A 16,501-nucleotide genomic window follows, 5' to 3' on the forward strand; every position below is an offset into this window, starting at 1 on the left:
CATCATAAAGACTTTCATAATGTATATTAGTCTTAAGTGCAGTAGTATGGTAATAAAATACCTAAACACAATATGAATTTTAAAAAATGTTTATAGATCAGTGGCTTATTAATTAAAAGTTTGTTAAAAGTTTTCCTAAATAACTCCTACTTGCTAGTCTTTAATGGTAAGTTTGAGTTACTTTATGTACAGTACTCAAAGTATTAACGTAAAAATCTATGTCATATTTTATATAGTTAAGAGTACTTGATTTATCCATTCAACAAATATAGGCCCAGGCTTTGCTTTAGATGTTGAGGATACCTCAGAGAAAAGAGCAAGCAGGTTTCAATTCTTTTGGGGTTGATACGATAGTAAGAGAGATAAACAAGTCAATTAATACTTTATATAACTATATAATGTGATTAAAATAATGTTAGCGTAACTACGATGGATCTTCATGCTGTCAGTGCCACCCAAATCACAGTTCTGGGACTTTCCCTCCATCATCACTACTGCCTCTCTGGGTCGAGGAAGGTAACAAAGATCTCACCATTTATATTAAGGGGGTTTATGCATGTCCTGGGCTGTTGAGTGTGCACATGGGACAGTTTAGGTGGATGCTCAACAAAAGCTCACAGCATGGGGTTCAGGGTTTGGACTACATAGGCAGCTGCCATTGGAGAGCCAGCTTCTGTGGCCCTTTTCTTGGGCTAACTCTCCACCAGATTTTCTCCTGGGATTTGTGTGTGTGCATGTGTGCATGTTTTAACAGTTCCTGTCCTCCATTAGCTTCTTCCTTCTACATCCCTTTCTGTCCGTCCAATGTACCACTCAGGAGTTGAAAGTTGTGGAGGGGCAGTCACCTGTTTCTCTCTCTGTTACTGCCTTGCTTCGGTTTCTTCTTAGGGCCTCCCTTTAAGAGCCTAGCTTGAATATTATACAGACTGAATATTGTTTTTTCTCTTTGCATTCCCTAATTCTCTGGTACACCTATCTCCAGGAAAAAAGTCCTGAGGTACAGCTGATAAAGGGAAATATGAAGCATAAAATTTCAACATCTCCTTTTGCTATGTGGAGAAAGAAAGAAATGGAGTTTCATTAGAGAGCTTAAGGGTCTCCTTTAGACAGAATAGTTTGGGGAAAGACTCTCTGAGGAAGTGGTATTCAAGTTAAGACTTGAAAGGTAAGAGGGAGCCAATTATAGGAACAGATGAGGGAAAAGACTCTAGACAGTATAAACATCAAACACAAAGGTTCAGGACAAGAAGGAGTCTGTAATGTTCTGGAATTTGACAGAAAGAGTACTGGAAACTTCTTTCCCTTTCTCTTCCAACTAATCTTTGCTAGAATGCACTATAAATAGTAACCAAATTTTGGTTTGGAGACACTCAATACTTAAGCACTTCAGGACTTTTTTCTTGTTCTCTTTGGCATTCATACCCCATAGACATACAATAATTAAACCTTTTCTGGTGGTCCAGTGGTTAAGACTCCGTACTTCCACTGCAGGGGCTCAGGTAAGATCTAGTCTGCTACCAAAAAAATAAAAACCCTAACATGATTCTGGCAACCATTGAAAATGATAGCTAAAGTCAATTACTCCCAAAATTATTCAGTAAAGAATAGCATAGATGTTGCTCAAGCGCCTTAAAAGGTCATACAAATAAAAATATTTATGAAGACATTTTTAGAGCTTGGCAGAACAAGTTATGTTAAATAAAAATTCAGGATGTGAAATTGCATATTTAACTATGATTTTGATTATTATAAATATAAGTATAGATATTGGAAAAAATATATCAAAATATTAGTAGGACTTCCCTGGTGGCTCAGTGGTAAAGAATCTGCCTGCCAGTGGAGGAGACAGAGGTTTGATCCCTGGTCCAGGAAGATCCCACATGCCTCAGGGCAACTAAGGCCATGCTCCACAACTACTGAAGGCCACGCACTCTAGAGCCTGTGCTCTGCAGCAAGAGAAGCTACAGCAATGAGAAGCCCGAGCCCCCTAGCTAGAGAGGCTCACCCACTCACCACAACTAGAGAAAAGCCCTTGCAGCAACAAAGACCCAGCACATGACAGCCAAAAGTAAATAAATATTTAAAAAGAAAGAAAATCATCATTAAAAAATACTAATAGTTATCACTAGGTAATGAGAATCTATTATATGCATATAGGAATTTAAGAAAGAACAGGAAAAAAAAAAAAGAACAGGATTCACGTTGATGTATGGCAAAACCAATATAATATTGTAAAGTGATTAGCCTCCAATTAAAATTAAAAAATAATAACATTAAAAGAAAAAGAACAGGGGAAAAAAACACACACACATAGTAGAAATGTTCAATGAATACGTCAAAATTATTTTCCAGAACTGAAGGAAATGAATTGCCAGACTGAAAGGATCCACCAAATGCTCAGTTTGGTGGGTGAAAATAGACACATACCAAGTCAGATTATTGCAGAATTTCAGCACATTGAAGGGAGAGAGCTGATTATTAAGGTTCCAGAGAGAGAGAAAAAAGAAGCCACCAACAAATGTTCGGGAGTCAGAATGACTTTGGACTTCTCAACAGTAGCAGAACCTAGAAAACACTATCTTCAAAGTTCTGGAGCAACAATGCCCTTGTCATAATGGTGGCCCCAAAGCAGCAGAGTTCCCAGTCTTAAGAGGTAAGTTGCACAATAGACATATCAGAAGTAACTCATAAACCAAAATGTGGAGGGCTCTCCCCACATGTTTTTCTCTGTGTGAACCCGTGGGCCTTTGCACATCCCAGAGTGTGAGTTGTGTGGCAGAACTTGCAAGAGTAATCAAGGTTGACGTTTCCAGGTGGAAGCAGAACTCACATTTAATGTCATTTAAATAAAGTAATGTGATATTTCTTATACCACTCAAAATCATGGTTGTAAAATCATATCTGCTATCATAGTTATTAGAGTAAAATTTAAGGACATAAAAATTATAGTAATAATCATAGGTATAAACTAATTACTATGGAAAACCAGATGTTCATGAGCTGGTGGTTTATAAACTCTGTAAGTTCTCCAGATTACTAATAACTTCCAACAGGTTTCACGTAGGAAGGCCAAGATAGTAGCAAACACTTGCCATCCTTAAATTATTCTTCAAAAAGGCCTAGCTCCCTGCTTGGAAGAAAATACAGTGAGAACAAAACACAGACTTATATTTCAATAAAATATAATTCTGCACTAGGACAATAGGATGCCTATTTAATATGCTTTTCTTTATTTTAACAATAAAAGTAAAGCTCTGTGAAATGACCAAAGATACTTTTTTTAAAGGTTTTGAAAACTATTCTTTGAGAGCAGTTTTAGGTTCACAAGAAAATTGAGAGAAAGGTTCTGAGTTATCCTAAACACACCTCACCCGTACATGTACATGGTTTGCCCTATTATCAACATCCCCCAAAAGAAAAGTACATTTATTACAATTGATAAACCCATGTTGAAACATCAATACTACCCAAAGTCCATAGTTTACATTAGAATTCACTTTTGGTGTTGGACAACCTATGGATTTGGACAAATATAATGACGTGTATCCATCATTATAGAATAATACAAAGTAGTTTCATGGCCCTAAAAGTCCTCTGTGCTCTGCCTATTCATCCTTATCTCCCCCAAACCCTGGCCAACACTGATCTTTTTACTGGCTCCATAGTTTTGCCTTTCCAGAATGTCAAATAGTTGGAATTATTCAGTGTCAAGCTTTTTCAAATTGGTTTCTTTCTTTTAGAAACACATATTTAAATTTTCTCGATGTCTTCTCATGGCTTGATAGCTCATTTCTTTTTACCACTGAACAGTATTAACATCTTTGGGTATAGCAGTTATGAAAAGGACATCTTGTCAGCTTCTAAGTTCTGACAGTTTTGAATAAAGCTGGTATAAACATACACTTGCAGGTTTCTGTGCAGATGTAAGTTTTCAATGTTTTTGGGTATATACAGTCATCCATCAGTTCTCACACGCGTTGGTCCCAGGACTCTCATGGATATAAAAGTCTGTAGATGTTCACATTCCTGATACAAAGTGGTATGATATAGGTGGTCCTCCATATCAACGGGTTTCACATCCTTAGATTCAACAAACCACGGATCAAAAATCAGTCTACAAGGAATTCCCTGGCGGTCCAGTGGTTAGGACTCCACACTTTCACTGCCAGGGGGCCAGGTTCAGCCCTGGTTTGGGAACTAGAATCCCACAAGCTGTGTAGTGCAGCCAAAAAGACAAAACAAAACAAAACAAAACAAAAATCGATCTACATCTGTGATCCACAACAAATTCTTTCTTTGTGAAGTATGTAAGTCTATGTCTAGAGTTATATTTTTGCCAAAAGCACATCTTGTGTTTAAAAATTAATCACTGCAGAGAAGATGCAGAAGTACTTCTGTTGCAAATACCAAAAATCATGCTGAGGAATTTTTTTACTGAGATATAATTTACATACCATACCATTTGCCATTTAAAGGTGTATAATTTAGTGGTTTCAAGTATATTAACAAGGTTGTGCAAACATCGCCACTATCTAACTCCAGAATATTTTAATCACCCCCAGAAGAAACCCAATCAGCAATCATCACTCCACTATGTCCTCCTCCCTCAGACCCTGGTAACCACTAATATACCTTCTGTCCTTATGGATTTTCTTATTCTGAACATTTTGTATAAATGGAATCATACAAAATGTGGTCTTTTGTGTCCAGCTTCTTTCACTTAGCATAATCTTTTCAAGGTTTATCTGTATTGAAACATCTATCAGTACTTTATTCCTGTTTATTGTAGAATAGTAAATATTCCATTGTTTAGATGTACCGTATTTTTTAAAAATCCATTCATCAATGGATGGACATGTGGGTTATTTCCACTTTTTTTTTTTTTTTTTTACTATTTTGAATAACACTGCAATTGAACATTTGTGTACAGTTTTACATGGACATTTGTTTTCAAATCTACTGAGTGTATACCTAGAAGTGGAATTCCTGGGTCATGCAGTAACTCTGTGTAAACTTTTGAGGAACTGCAAGACTGTTTTGCAAAGTGTCCACACCATTTTGCATTTCTGCCAGCAGTGTATGAGGATTCCTATTTCTCCACATTCTTACAGTTGTTATTATTCATTTCTAAAAAAATATAGCCATCCTAGTATATGTGAGGTAATAGCTCCACACTGAGATTTTGAATGTATTTGTGGAACAATTACTGATTGTGGACAAAATACTGATTGTGGACAAAATACTGATTGTAGAACAAATATTGATTATTTTAATCAGTGAAAGAGCTTTTCAAAGCCCAACATTGTTACTTCTGAAGTGATTAGTGAGAATGTAATTAATGAATAATCATTATCTCCTACTCTACCCATGTTTTATGACTTATCACAAGTATAACTCAAGTTATACAACCCAGACAATTACACAAATACTAGATGATTATGTTTGTGATGAATATAAATGGGTTATACAATAAAACCACTGACAGCTAGAGAGTCCCATATGGCAGCTCACAGAAAGAGAAATCTACTTTTGATAGAACACAGACTATAACTACATTTAATCTTACCTGGGATCTTTGTATTGGCTAACCAAAGCTCTTTAAAAAATCCATTAGAATATAAATTCAGATTCCTCATCAGCACTAAGACATTTAACAGAACAACATCAGAATAAATAAGGGACTTATATTATATCCTTCCTGTTGTAGGTTGAATAACTATATCCCCAAAGATATTCACATCCTAATTCTTTTGAATCTCACCTTATGAAACAAAAAAGGACTTTGCAGATGTGATTAAATTCAGGAACTTGAGATGAGGGGATTTTGGACTATTACTCAAGTAGTCCCTAAACATAATCACATGTATCCTTATAAGAGAGAGACAGAAGGAGATTTAACATAGAGAAGAAAGCATGGGAGTACTGGAGTGATGTACCACAAGCAACAGAAAGCTAGCAGCCGCCAGAAGGCTGGAAGGCACAAGAAACAGATTCTCCCTGGAGAGCCTCCAGCAAGACTCTGGCCCTACTGACACCTTGATTTTGACCCAGTGAAACTCTGTTCAGACTTCTGGCCTCTAGAACTGTGAAAGAATGTTTCTGTTCTAAAACCAACAAGTTTGCTGTGAATTGTTACAGCAGCTGTAGGAAGCTAATACACCCCCTCAAAAAAATAAAAAACTTGACATAAAAGTACTTAGAATCTGGAATTCTATGTACCAATTCAGTTCAGTTCAGTTCAGTCGCTCAGTCGTGTCCGACTCTTTGCGACCCCATGAATTGCAGTACGCCAGGCCTCCCTGTCCATCACGAACTCCCGGAGTTCACTCAAACTCATGTCCATCAAGTCGGCGATGCCATCCAGCCATCTCATCCTCTATAATCCGCTTTTCCTCCTGCCCCCAATCCCTCCCAGCATCAGAGTCTTTTCCAATGAGTCAACTCTTCACATGAGGTGGCCAAAGTACTGGAGTTTCAGCTTTAGCATTAGTCCTTCCAAAGAACACCCAGGACTGATCTCCTTTAGAATGGACTGGTTGGATCTCCTTGCAGTCCAAGGGACTCTCAAGAGTCTTCTCCAACACCACAGTTCAAAAGCATCAATTCTTCAGTGCTCAGCTTTCTTCACAGTCCAACTCGCGCATCCATACATGATCAATGGAAAAACCATAGCCTTGACTAGACAGACCTTTGTTGGCAAAATAATGTCTCTGCTTTTCAATATGCTATCTAGGTTGTTCATAACTTTTCTTCCAAGGAGTAAGCGTCTTTTAATTTCATGGCTGCAGTCACCATCTGCAGTGATTTTGGAGCCCAAAAAGATAAAGTCTGACACTGTTTCCACTGTTTCCCCATCTATTTCCCATGAAGTGATGGGGCCAGATGCCATGATCTTCGTTTTCTGAATGTTGAGCTTTAAGCCAACTTTTTCACTGTCCTCTTTCACTTTCATCAAGAGGCTTTTTAGTTCCTCTTCACTTTCTGCCATAAGGGTGGTGTCATCTGCATATCTGACGTTATTGATATTTCTCCTGACAATCTTGATTCCAGCTTGTGCTTCTTCCAGCCCAGTGTTTCTCATGATGTACTCTGCATATAAGTTAAATAAGCAGGGTGACAATATACAGCCTTGATGTACTCCTTTTCCTATTTGGAACCAGTCTGTTGTTCCATGTCCAGTTCTAACTGTTGCTTCCTGACCTGCATACAGATTTCTCAATAGGCAGATCAGGTGGTCTGGTATTCCCATCTCTTTCAGAATTTTCCACAGTTTATTGTGATCCACACAGTCAAAGGCTTTGGCATAGTCAATAAAGCAGAAATAGATGTTTTTCTGGAACTCTCTTGCGTTTTCCATGATCCAGCAGATGTTGGCAATTTGGTCTCTGGTTCCTCTGCCTTTTCTAAAACCAGCTTGAACATCAGGAAGTTCACGGTTCACAAATTGCTGAAGCCTGGCTTGGAGAATTTTGAGCATTACTTTACTAGCGTGTGAGATGAGTGCAGTTGTGCGGTCAGTAGTTTGAGCATTCTTTGGCATTGCCTTTCTTTGGGATTGGAATGAAAACTGACCTTTTCCAGTCCTGTGGCCACTGCTGAGTTTTCCAAATTTGCTGGCATATGGAGTGCAGCACTTTCACAGCATCATCTTTCAGGATTTGGAATAGCTCAACTGGAATTCCATCACCTCCACTAGCTTTGTTCGTAGTGATGCTTTCTAAGGTCCACTTGACTTCACACTCCAGGATGTCTGGCTCTAGGTGAGTGATCACACTATCGTGATTATCTGGGTCGTGAAGATCTTTTTTGTACAGTTCTTCTGTGTATTCTTGCCATCTCTTCTTAATATCTTCTCCTTCTGTTAGGTCCATATCATTTCTGTCCTTTACTGAGCCCATCTTTGCATGAAATGTTCCTTTGGTATCTCTGATTTTCTTGAAGAGATCCCTAGTCTTTCCCATTCTGTTGTTTTCCTCTATTTCTTTGCATTGATCGCTGAAGAAGGCTTTCTTATCTCTTCTTGCTATTCTTTGGAACTCTGCATTCAAATATTTATATCTTTCCTTTTCTCCTCTGCTTTTCACTTCTCTTCTTTTCACAGCTATTTGTAAGGCCTCCCCAGACAGCCATTTCGCTTTTTTTGCATTTCTTTTCTATGGGAATGGTCTTGATCCCTGTCTCCTGTACAATGTCACGAACCTCATTCCATAGTTCATCAGGCACTCTATCTATCAGATCTAGGCCCTTAAATCTATTTCTCACTTCCACTATATAATCATAAGGGATTTGATTTAGGTCATACCTGAATGGTCTAGTGGTTTTCCCTACTTTCTTCCATTTAAGTCTGAATTTGGCAATAAGGAGTTCATGGTCTGAGCCACAGTCAGCTCCTGGTCTTGTTTTTGCTGACTGTATAGAGCTTCTCCATCTTTGGCTGCAGAGAATATAATCAATCTGATTGCGGTGTTGACCATCTGGTGATGTCCATGTATAGAGTCTTCTCTTGTGTTGTTGGAAGAGGGTGTTTGTTATGACCAGTGCATTTTCTTGGCAAAACTCTATTAGTCTTTGCCCTGCTTCATTCCGTATTCCAAGGCCAAATTTGCCTGTTACTCCAGGTGTTTCTTGACTTCCTCCTTTTGCATTCCAGTCCCCTATAATGAAAAGGACATCTTTTTTGGGTGTTAGTTCTAAAAGGTCTTGTAGGTCTTCATAGAACCGTTCAACTTCAGCTTCTTCAGCATTACTGGTTGGGGCATAGACTTGGATTACTGTGATATTGAATGGTTTGCCTTGGAAACGAACAGAGATCATTCTGTCGTTTTTGAGATTGCATCCAAGTACTGCATTTCGGACTCTTTTGTTGACCATGATGGCCACCATTTCTTCTGAGGGATTCCTGCCCGCAGTAGTAGATATAATGGTCATCTGAGTTAAATTCACCCATTCCAGTCCATTTCAGTTCGCTGATTCCTAGAATGTCGACATTCACTCTTGCCATCTCTTGTTTGACCACTTCCAATTTGCCTTGATTCATGGACCTGACATTCCAGGTTCCTATGCAATATTGCTCTTTACAGCATCGGACCTGTAAAGAGGTAGCATTTTGGGCACCTACTGACCTGGGGAGTTTCTCTTTCAGTATCCTATCATTTTGCCTTTTCATACTGTTCATGGGGTTCTCAAGGCAAGAATACTGAAGTGGTTTGCCATTCCCTTCTCCAGTGGACCACATTCTGTCAAATCTCTCCACCATGACCCTCCCATGGGTTGCCCCACAGGCATGGCTTAGTTTCATTGAGTTAGACAAGGCTGTGGTCTTAGTGTGATTAGATTGACTAGTTTTCTGTATGGTTTCAGTGTGTTTGCCCTCTGATGCCCTCTTGCAACACCTACCATTTTACTTGGGTTTCTCTTACCTTGGGCGTGGGGTATCTCTTCATGGCTGCTCCAGCAAAGCGCAACCATTGCTCCTTACCTTGGACGAGGGATATCTCCTCACCGCCGCCCTTCCTGACCTTCAACGTGGGATAGCTCCTCTAGGCCCTCCTGCGCCCGCGCAGCCACGGCTCCTTGGACGTGGGGTTGGTCCTCCCGGCCACCGCCCCTGGCCTCGGTCTTGTGGTTGCCCCTCCCCGCCGCCGCCCTTGGCCTCGGGCTTAGGGGCGTGGGGTAGCTCCTTCTGCCCATCGCCCCTGGCCTCAAGAGCATTAAAAATAATTTCTAAACATGGGCAAATTTTCAAGAGAGAGGCGTTGATTAGTTTGAGTAGGTTGAGCTCTACAGAGACAGTGTAAAATAACCTGCCTAGTGTAACAAAACTCTCACAAATGTCCGTAAGATCCCAGCCATCTCCATTAGGTTTAGTCTTGAGGCCAGGAACTACAATTCAACCTATTTCTACAATGCCTGGCTCAAAACAAGCAACTCAATAAGCATATGGTGAAAATGGGGTGCAGGGACACTAACCACACTGACCACATGGAAAACCTAGGTGAATTAGGTGAGGGAGATAGCAGTTAACAATCTGGGATTTGGGCTCAGAATGAATTCTGAAGTCCTTCTCTGTTACTTATTAGATGTAGACTATAGAAAATATGCTAACTTGGCTTCTTTTTCATAAAATAGTGAGAAATACTAGTTTCTGCTTCAAAAAGTTGTCCTGAAGATTAAATAAGATGGTGCATACAAAGTATTTCATAGTGTGACGCATGAGAACCCTAGATAAATGTCAGCTATAACTATTACCAAATGGAGACTCTTTAATTTCTTGAGTCAACTCAAACGACTGCTAGTATAAACACTGTTTTTGTTTTTGGCCATGCAGGGCAGCTTGTGAGAACTTAGTTCTGGGACCAGGTATCTAACCAGGCCTCAGCGGTAAAAATGCCCAGTCCCAACCATTGGACCACCAAGAATTCCCTAAATATTGTTTAGATGTCTACCTTTTGAACTGTGGTGTTGGAGAAGATGCTTGAGAGTCCCTTGGACTGCAAGGAGATCCAACCAGTCCATCCTAAAGGAGATCAGTCCTGGGATTTCTTTGGAGGGAATGACGCTGAAGCTGAAACTCCAGTACTTTGGCCACCTCATGAGAAGAGCTGACTCATTGGAAAAGACCCTGATGCTGGGAGGGACTGGGGGCAAGAGAAGGGGACGACAGAGGATGAGATGGCTGGATGGCATCACCGACTCGATGGACATGAGTTTGGGTAAACTCTGGGAGTTGGTGATGGACAGGGAGGCCTGATGTGCTGCAATTCATGGGATTGCAAAGAGTCGGACACGACTGAGCGACTGAACTGAACTGACTGAATGAGAAAGAAAAGGAAAAGAAATGAACAGTTTTTGGCCTATCATATGCCACGTACTTTATATATGTTATTATTCTAATTCTTATAATAATAGTAATCATTATTATCTCCATCTTGCAGATAAGGCAACCAAGGTTGGGAGAAGTTAGGCAATTTCCTTCAGGTACCCATTGGACAGAGGAGCCTGGTGGGCTACAGTCCATAGGGTCACATGGAGTCGGACATGACTGAAGTAACTTAGCATGCACGCACACACTCATTTATTTAGTGACCACTTTGTGTAAGACTCCATTCAAGATACTGGGAAAACAATATTGAACAAAACAATCACAGAAGTTACATTCTAGAAAAGTAGATAGACAATATACTGTAATGTAATTATAGAGTGTAGTAAGAGTTATGAAGGAAATAAAGAGGGTCTTGAGAGAAAATTATAGGAGAAATGTTTATATATTTAGATCGGATAGTCAAGAAAGGCCTTTTTAAAGAGAAAGTTGAGCTGAGATTTGAAAGGTAAGAATGGATAAGGCATCCAAGGAGCCAAACTAGACGGCTGTAGGGAGATGGTACAGGTCTGGATGTATAGATATACAAATACAAAGGTATGGCTGGAGGAAAGAACTTAGAAACTCTGGAACATGGTAGTGGCTGGAGCTGTTTGTGCAGGCCAAGGTCAGATTATGAGGGTGCTGGGGCCTATGGTAGGCTGCCCCAAAATGTACCTTGGTGCCATATTTTTAATCAATCAATTAATTAATTTTTGGGGTTGCACTGAGTCTTTGTTGGGCTTCCCAGATGGCACTAGTAGTAAAGAACCTGCCTGCCAATAGAGGTGGCATGAGAGACTTGGGTTCCATCTCTGGGTTGGATAGATCCCCTGGAGGAGGGCAGGGCAACCCACTCCAGTATTCTTGCCTGGAGAATCCCATGGACAGAGGAAGCTGGCAGGCTATAGTCCTTGGGATCGCAAAGAGTCAGACATGACTGAAGCAACTTAGCAGGCACGTGTGCATACACGGGTGTATGCAGGGTGCAGGCTTTCTCTAGTTTCCTGGAGTGAGGGCTACTCTCTAGCGTGTGGGCTTCTCATTGAGATGGTTTCTCTTGTGGAGCATAGGCTCTAGGCACATGGGCTTCAGTAGTTGTGGTCTACAGACTTATCTGCTCTGAGGCATGCAGGATCTTCCTTGACCAGGGATTGAACTTGTGTCCCCTCACTGGCAGACAGATTCTTAATCACTATACCACCAAGTTCGGTGACCCCATGGACTGAAGCACATCAGGCTTCCCTGTTCTTCACCATCTCCCAGAACTTACTCAAACTCATGACCATTGAGTGACTGATGCCATCCAATCATCTCATCCTGTTGTTCCCTTCTCCTCCTGCCTTCAATCTTTCCCAGGATCAGGGTCTTTTCCAATGAGTCATTTCTTTGCATCAGGTGGCCAAAGTATTGGAGTTTAGCTTCAGCATGAGTCCTTCCAACGAATATTCAGGACTGATTTCCTTTACAATTGACTGGTTTGATCTCCTTGTAGTCCAAGGGATTCTCAAGAGTCTTCTCCAACACCACAGTTCAAAAGCATCAAGTCTTTGGTGCTCAGCTTTTTTTATGGTCCAACTGTCACATCCATATATGACTACTGGAAAAACCATAGCTTTGACTACATGGACCTTTGTTGGCAAAGTAATGTCTCTGCTTTTGAATATGCTGTCTAGGTTGGTCATAGCTTTTCTTCCAAGGAGCAAGCATCTTTTGATTTCATGGCTGCAGTCACCATCTGCAGTGATTTTGGAGCCCGCCCCCACCACCAAAAAAAATTAAAGTCTGTCACTCTTTCCATTGTTTCCCCATCTATTTGCCATGAAGTGATGGGACCGATGCCATGATTTTAGTTTTTCGAATGCTGAGTTTTAAGCCAACTCTTACACTCTCCTCTTTCACTTTCATTAAGAGGCTCTTTAGTTCTTGCTTTCTGCCTAAGGGTGGTCTCATTTGCATATCTGAGGTTATTGATATTTCTCCTGGCAATCTTGATTCCAGCTTGTGCTTCATCCAACCTGGCATTTCTCATGATGTACTCTGCATATAAGTTAAATAAGCAGGGTGACAATATACAGCCTTGACATACTTCTTTCCCAGTTTGGAACCAGGCTGTTCCATGTCCAGTTCTAACTGTTGCTTCTTGACCTGCATACAGATTTCTCAGGAGCCAGTCCCTTAATGTTATTTTGATAATTTGGAATTAACGTTACTCAAGAAATGGCCAATGCTAGAGGGACTCTTTGACTCTCTGTATCCCTAGGAGCAGGAAATAATCTCTCACAGGAAAGGTGCACTCCCTGCATCTGGAAGTAAAAGGACACCCTCTGGCCAGAGACAGGGAATTCAGGCAAGAAGCCTAGTTAAACAAATCTTGTTACTTTAATTTGCTACCCCAAACCTAAACTGTTTAGATTCTTCACTAATTGAGCACCCAAAACTGAGTTTGTCTTGTCAATTTTTCACAGATTTATTGCTTCTTTGTCTAAAATTATAAACTGCCTGCTTCGCCACTTCCTAGATCCCATTTCTATGAGACCTCCCTCTGTTCCAATTAAAATTTAGGTTGTTTTTTTTCTCCTGTTACGGCACCCCACTCCAGTACTCTTGCCTGGAAAATCCCATGGACGGAGGAGCCTGGTAGGCTGCAATCCATGGGGTCGTTAAGAGTCGGATACGACTGAGCGACTTCACTTTCACTTTTCACTTTCATGCATTGGAGGAGGAAATGGCAACCCACTCCAGGGTTCTTGCCTGGAGAATCCCAGGGATGGGGGAGCCTGGTGGTCTGCCGTCTATGGGGTCGCACAGAGTCGGACACGACTAAGTGACTTAGCAGCAGTAACCTGTATTGCGTCAATTTCATAATTAGTCCAGCAGTAAGAACTCAAAATAGTTTACCTATCCTAAAAATTTCCCCCTTCTTGACAAGGGCTGTACAGGACATGGTAAGAAGTTTGGATTCTATCCCAAGTACAATGAAAAGCTAATATAAGGTTTAAAAGTACACGAAGAGCATGATCTCTTCTGTTCTTAAAAAGTGCCTGCCCTCTGCTAAGCAAAACAGATGGGAATGGAAAAGAACAGAAGTAGAGAAACCAGTTAAGGAGGTTATTAAGGACAGTTATTCAGGGTGGAGATAAAAGACACTTGGACTAGAGTGGTAGGCAGAAGTGATAAAACCAACAGGTCTGCATTGGTCAAGGAGAACAAAGGAATCAAAGGTCTGGTTAGAACCATGTGTCTAAACCAGAAAGATCTGGGTGGAGGTAAGGGGGGGTTCGGGTGAAGAGTTTCATTTTGGATAGGTCCATTTAGATGCTGGTGAGCCATCTAAGAGGAGATATCCGTAGACAACTGGCTATGCAGGATAAGATGACCATTCATCTAAGCTGTGAACGTGAAAGTGAAGTCCTTAGTCGTTTCCGACTCTTTGCGACCCCACGGATAGTAGCCTGCGCCAAGCTCCTCCATTTATGGGATTTTCAAGGCAAGAGTACTGGAGTGGGTTGCCATTTCCTTCTCCAGGGAATCCTCCTAACCCAGGGATCGAACCCAGGTCTCTCACATTGTAGACAGACACTTTACCGTCTGAGCCACCAGGAAAGGCTAAGCTGTAGATGTGTTGATTCCTTGGGGGAAGAAGGTAGGTTAATAAGCAGAGGAACACTTGAGGAGGCCTGCGAAATTTCCACCCCATCTGGCCATCATCACATCATCACTTCGGAAACTACAAAGATATCTAGGTTCCTGTAGGCTAAGGATGGTCCCAAACGGAAGTTCCCAGAGCCGAGTATAGCACAGGCCCATGATTCTTTTATTTCAGGGGTCTGTGACCCACATCTAATCTGGTCGAGTAACCGCAAACACTGCCAAAACGCCCAAAGTACTCCTACGGAAGCCGGAGGTTACTGAGCGCCAGAGGAGCCGGGTAGCGTTGCCTGCCGGGAGTTGTAGGCTGACGGCCGTGGGCGTTTGCGCAACCTCCTTGAGATGCCTACGGGATGCTGCGCCACGTAGATTGAGCCTGCAACAGCTACTGCAGGACTGTGGTTGGAAAACGCAAATCTGACCTTGCTTTCTTGCTTGGAATCATTTGGCGAGGACGAGTTCTCATCAATCAAAGAATAAATTCATACTGAATAAAGTAACATTCAGTGTCTTTTCGAACCCGGGTCTCCTGCATTGTAGGCAGACGCTTTACCATCTGAGCTACCAGGGAAGCCCTTTTTAGTCTTAACATTTCCTAATTATTCTTCAAGACGATTCTGGACGCTTCCTCCGAGAAAGGGGCTTGCTTTGGACCTCTCTTTTCTGTGCTTCCACAGCACTGTCTTACAATTCTCTAATATCACTTACAATAACCGCTAGGTTTCCCGAGCGCTTACAGGGTCGTTCTAGTCTAAACTATTTACCCTCACCAGTGAGACAGTGAGGAAACTCTGGCCTAGAGACGTTGTGTAATTTGAGCAAGACCACGTCGAAGTGTGACACTACTCACGGGGAGTCTCCCACAAGACAACACGTTCCAGAGTTGGCACCGTCGGACCAGCTATTTACTTTCCCGCGGGCCACGCCCCGGGGGCGGGGGTCTGGTGACGACACCGCGTCCCATGGTGCTTTGCGCCCCAGCGCTGCCATTGGCCCGGCCGGTCGGCTCCTTTTTCAAATTGAGGCGCCGAGTCGTTGCTCGGTTTCCTGGGCTTCGGGCGGAGACTAGGTTTGTGATTCCAAGGCTCGGACTGGTGCGGGGCAGACGCCGCGGCCAGTCACGGTGGCCGTGACTGGTGGATAGCAGTTTCCGCGGGCACGCCAGCACCCGGCAGGGGAGGAGGGCACCTAGGTCCGCGCCGGCCGCCGAGCTGCTCCACGCCCCAAGGCGAGTCCGTGACCCGGCCTTCTTAGGGGACAGTCATGGCGTCTCAGCCGAATTCATCTGCGAAGAAGAAAGATGAAAAGGGGAAGAACATCCAAGTGGTGGTGCGATGCAGGTAGGGCGAGCTTGCAGGGTTCCGAGCCCTGGGCTTTGCTGCCGGGCTCTTTCCTGCGCGGTCCGAGAAGAGGGATTTTGTTGGCAATTTTCTGAAGGAACCAGACCTTCCTGTTTCTTAGTTTCCTGCGTTCTGTTCGAGAAAATGACACCAGGTTTCTGTGAGGAGTAAATTAGTATTTTGTTTTGTTTTGTTTTCAGAAGAAAGGATATTTGTATCTGAGTTTATAGTTTAAACTGCTATTGAGGAGAAGTTCGTCGCTGTTCTTTAGTGAAATGTGTTTTTTTTTTTTAAAATACTGTCAGCAAAGATTTAGGTGTCATTCTGTATGCCACTCCTTGCAGTTGATCAGTTTGGAAACGACTGCACACCTACTAAACAGATGTTTTAGCACTTAAGTTGTTATTACCATCCTCTCCATCATCTCTAAAAAAGTAATCATTTACCTCTTCACTTTGTTCTAGAAGTAATATTTTCTTAATCCTTAGTAAACAAATAAACATCTTTGTTTTTAAAATTGAAGTTGTAGAATGAGTTTATGTTTTAAAAAATCAAGGAGACAACTAAAGCTGTGCTACATTTTCCAGTGGGTGGGTGAAGGTGTTCAGCTGTCTCCTGATTAGTTTCTGCATCATTTCCCAGAAGGAAATGG

At 41.8% G+C, this 16,501-nt stretch overlaps 1 protein-coding gene across 1 annotated transcript in view; it reads left to right on the forward strand.

The window, feature by feature from the left end:
• Nucleotides 1-15,500: 15,500 nt before the first annotated feature.
• Nucleotides 15,501-16,501, forward strand: part of KIF11 (kinesin family member 11) — a 46,803-nt gene continuing 45,802 nt past the window's right edge. The window contains exon 1 of the mRNA XM_006073689.4: nt 15,501-15,849. Coding sequence (XP_006073751.2) covers nt 15,773-15,849 — 77 coding nt within the window. The 5' untranslated portion in view covers nt 15,501-15,772. The remainder of the gene's footprint in view (nt 15,850-16,501) is intronic.

The sequence above is a fragment of the Bubalus bubalis genome, chromosome 23 (assembly GCF_019923935.1).
Source record: "Bubalus bubalis isolate 160015118507 breed Murrah chromosome 23, NDDB_SH_1, whole genome shotgun sequence".
NCBI lineage: Eukaryota > Metazoa > Chordata > Mammalia > Artiodactyla > Bovidae > Bubalus > Bubalus bubalis.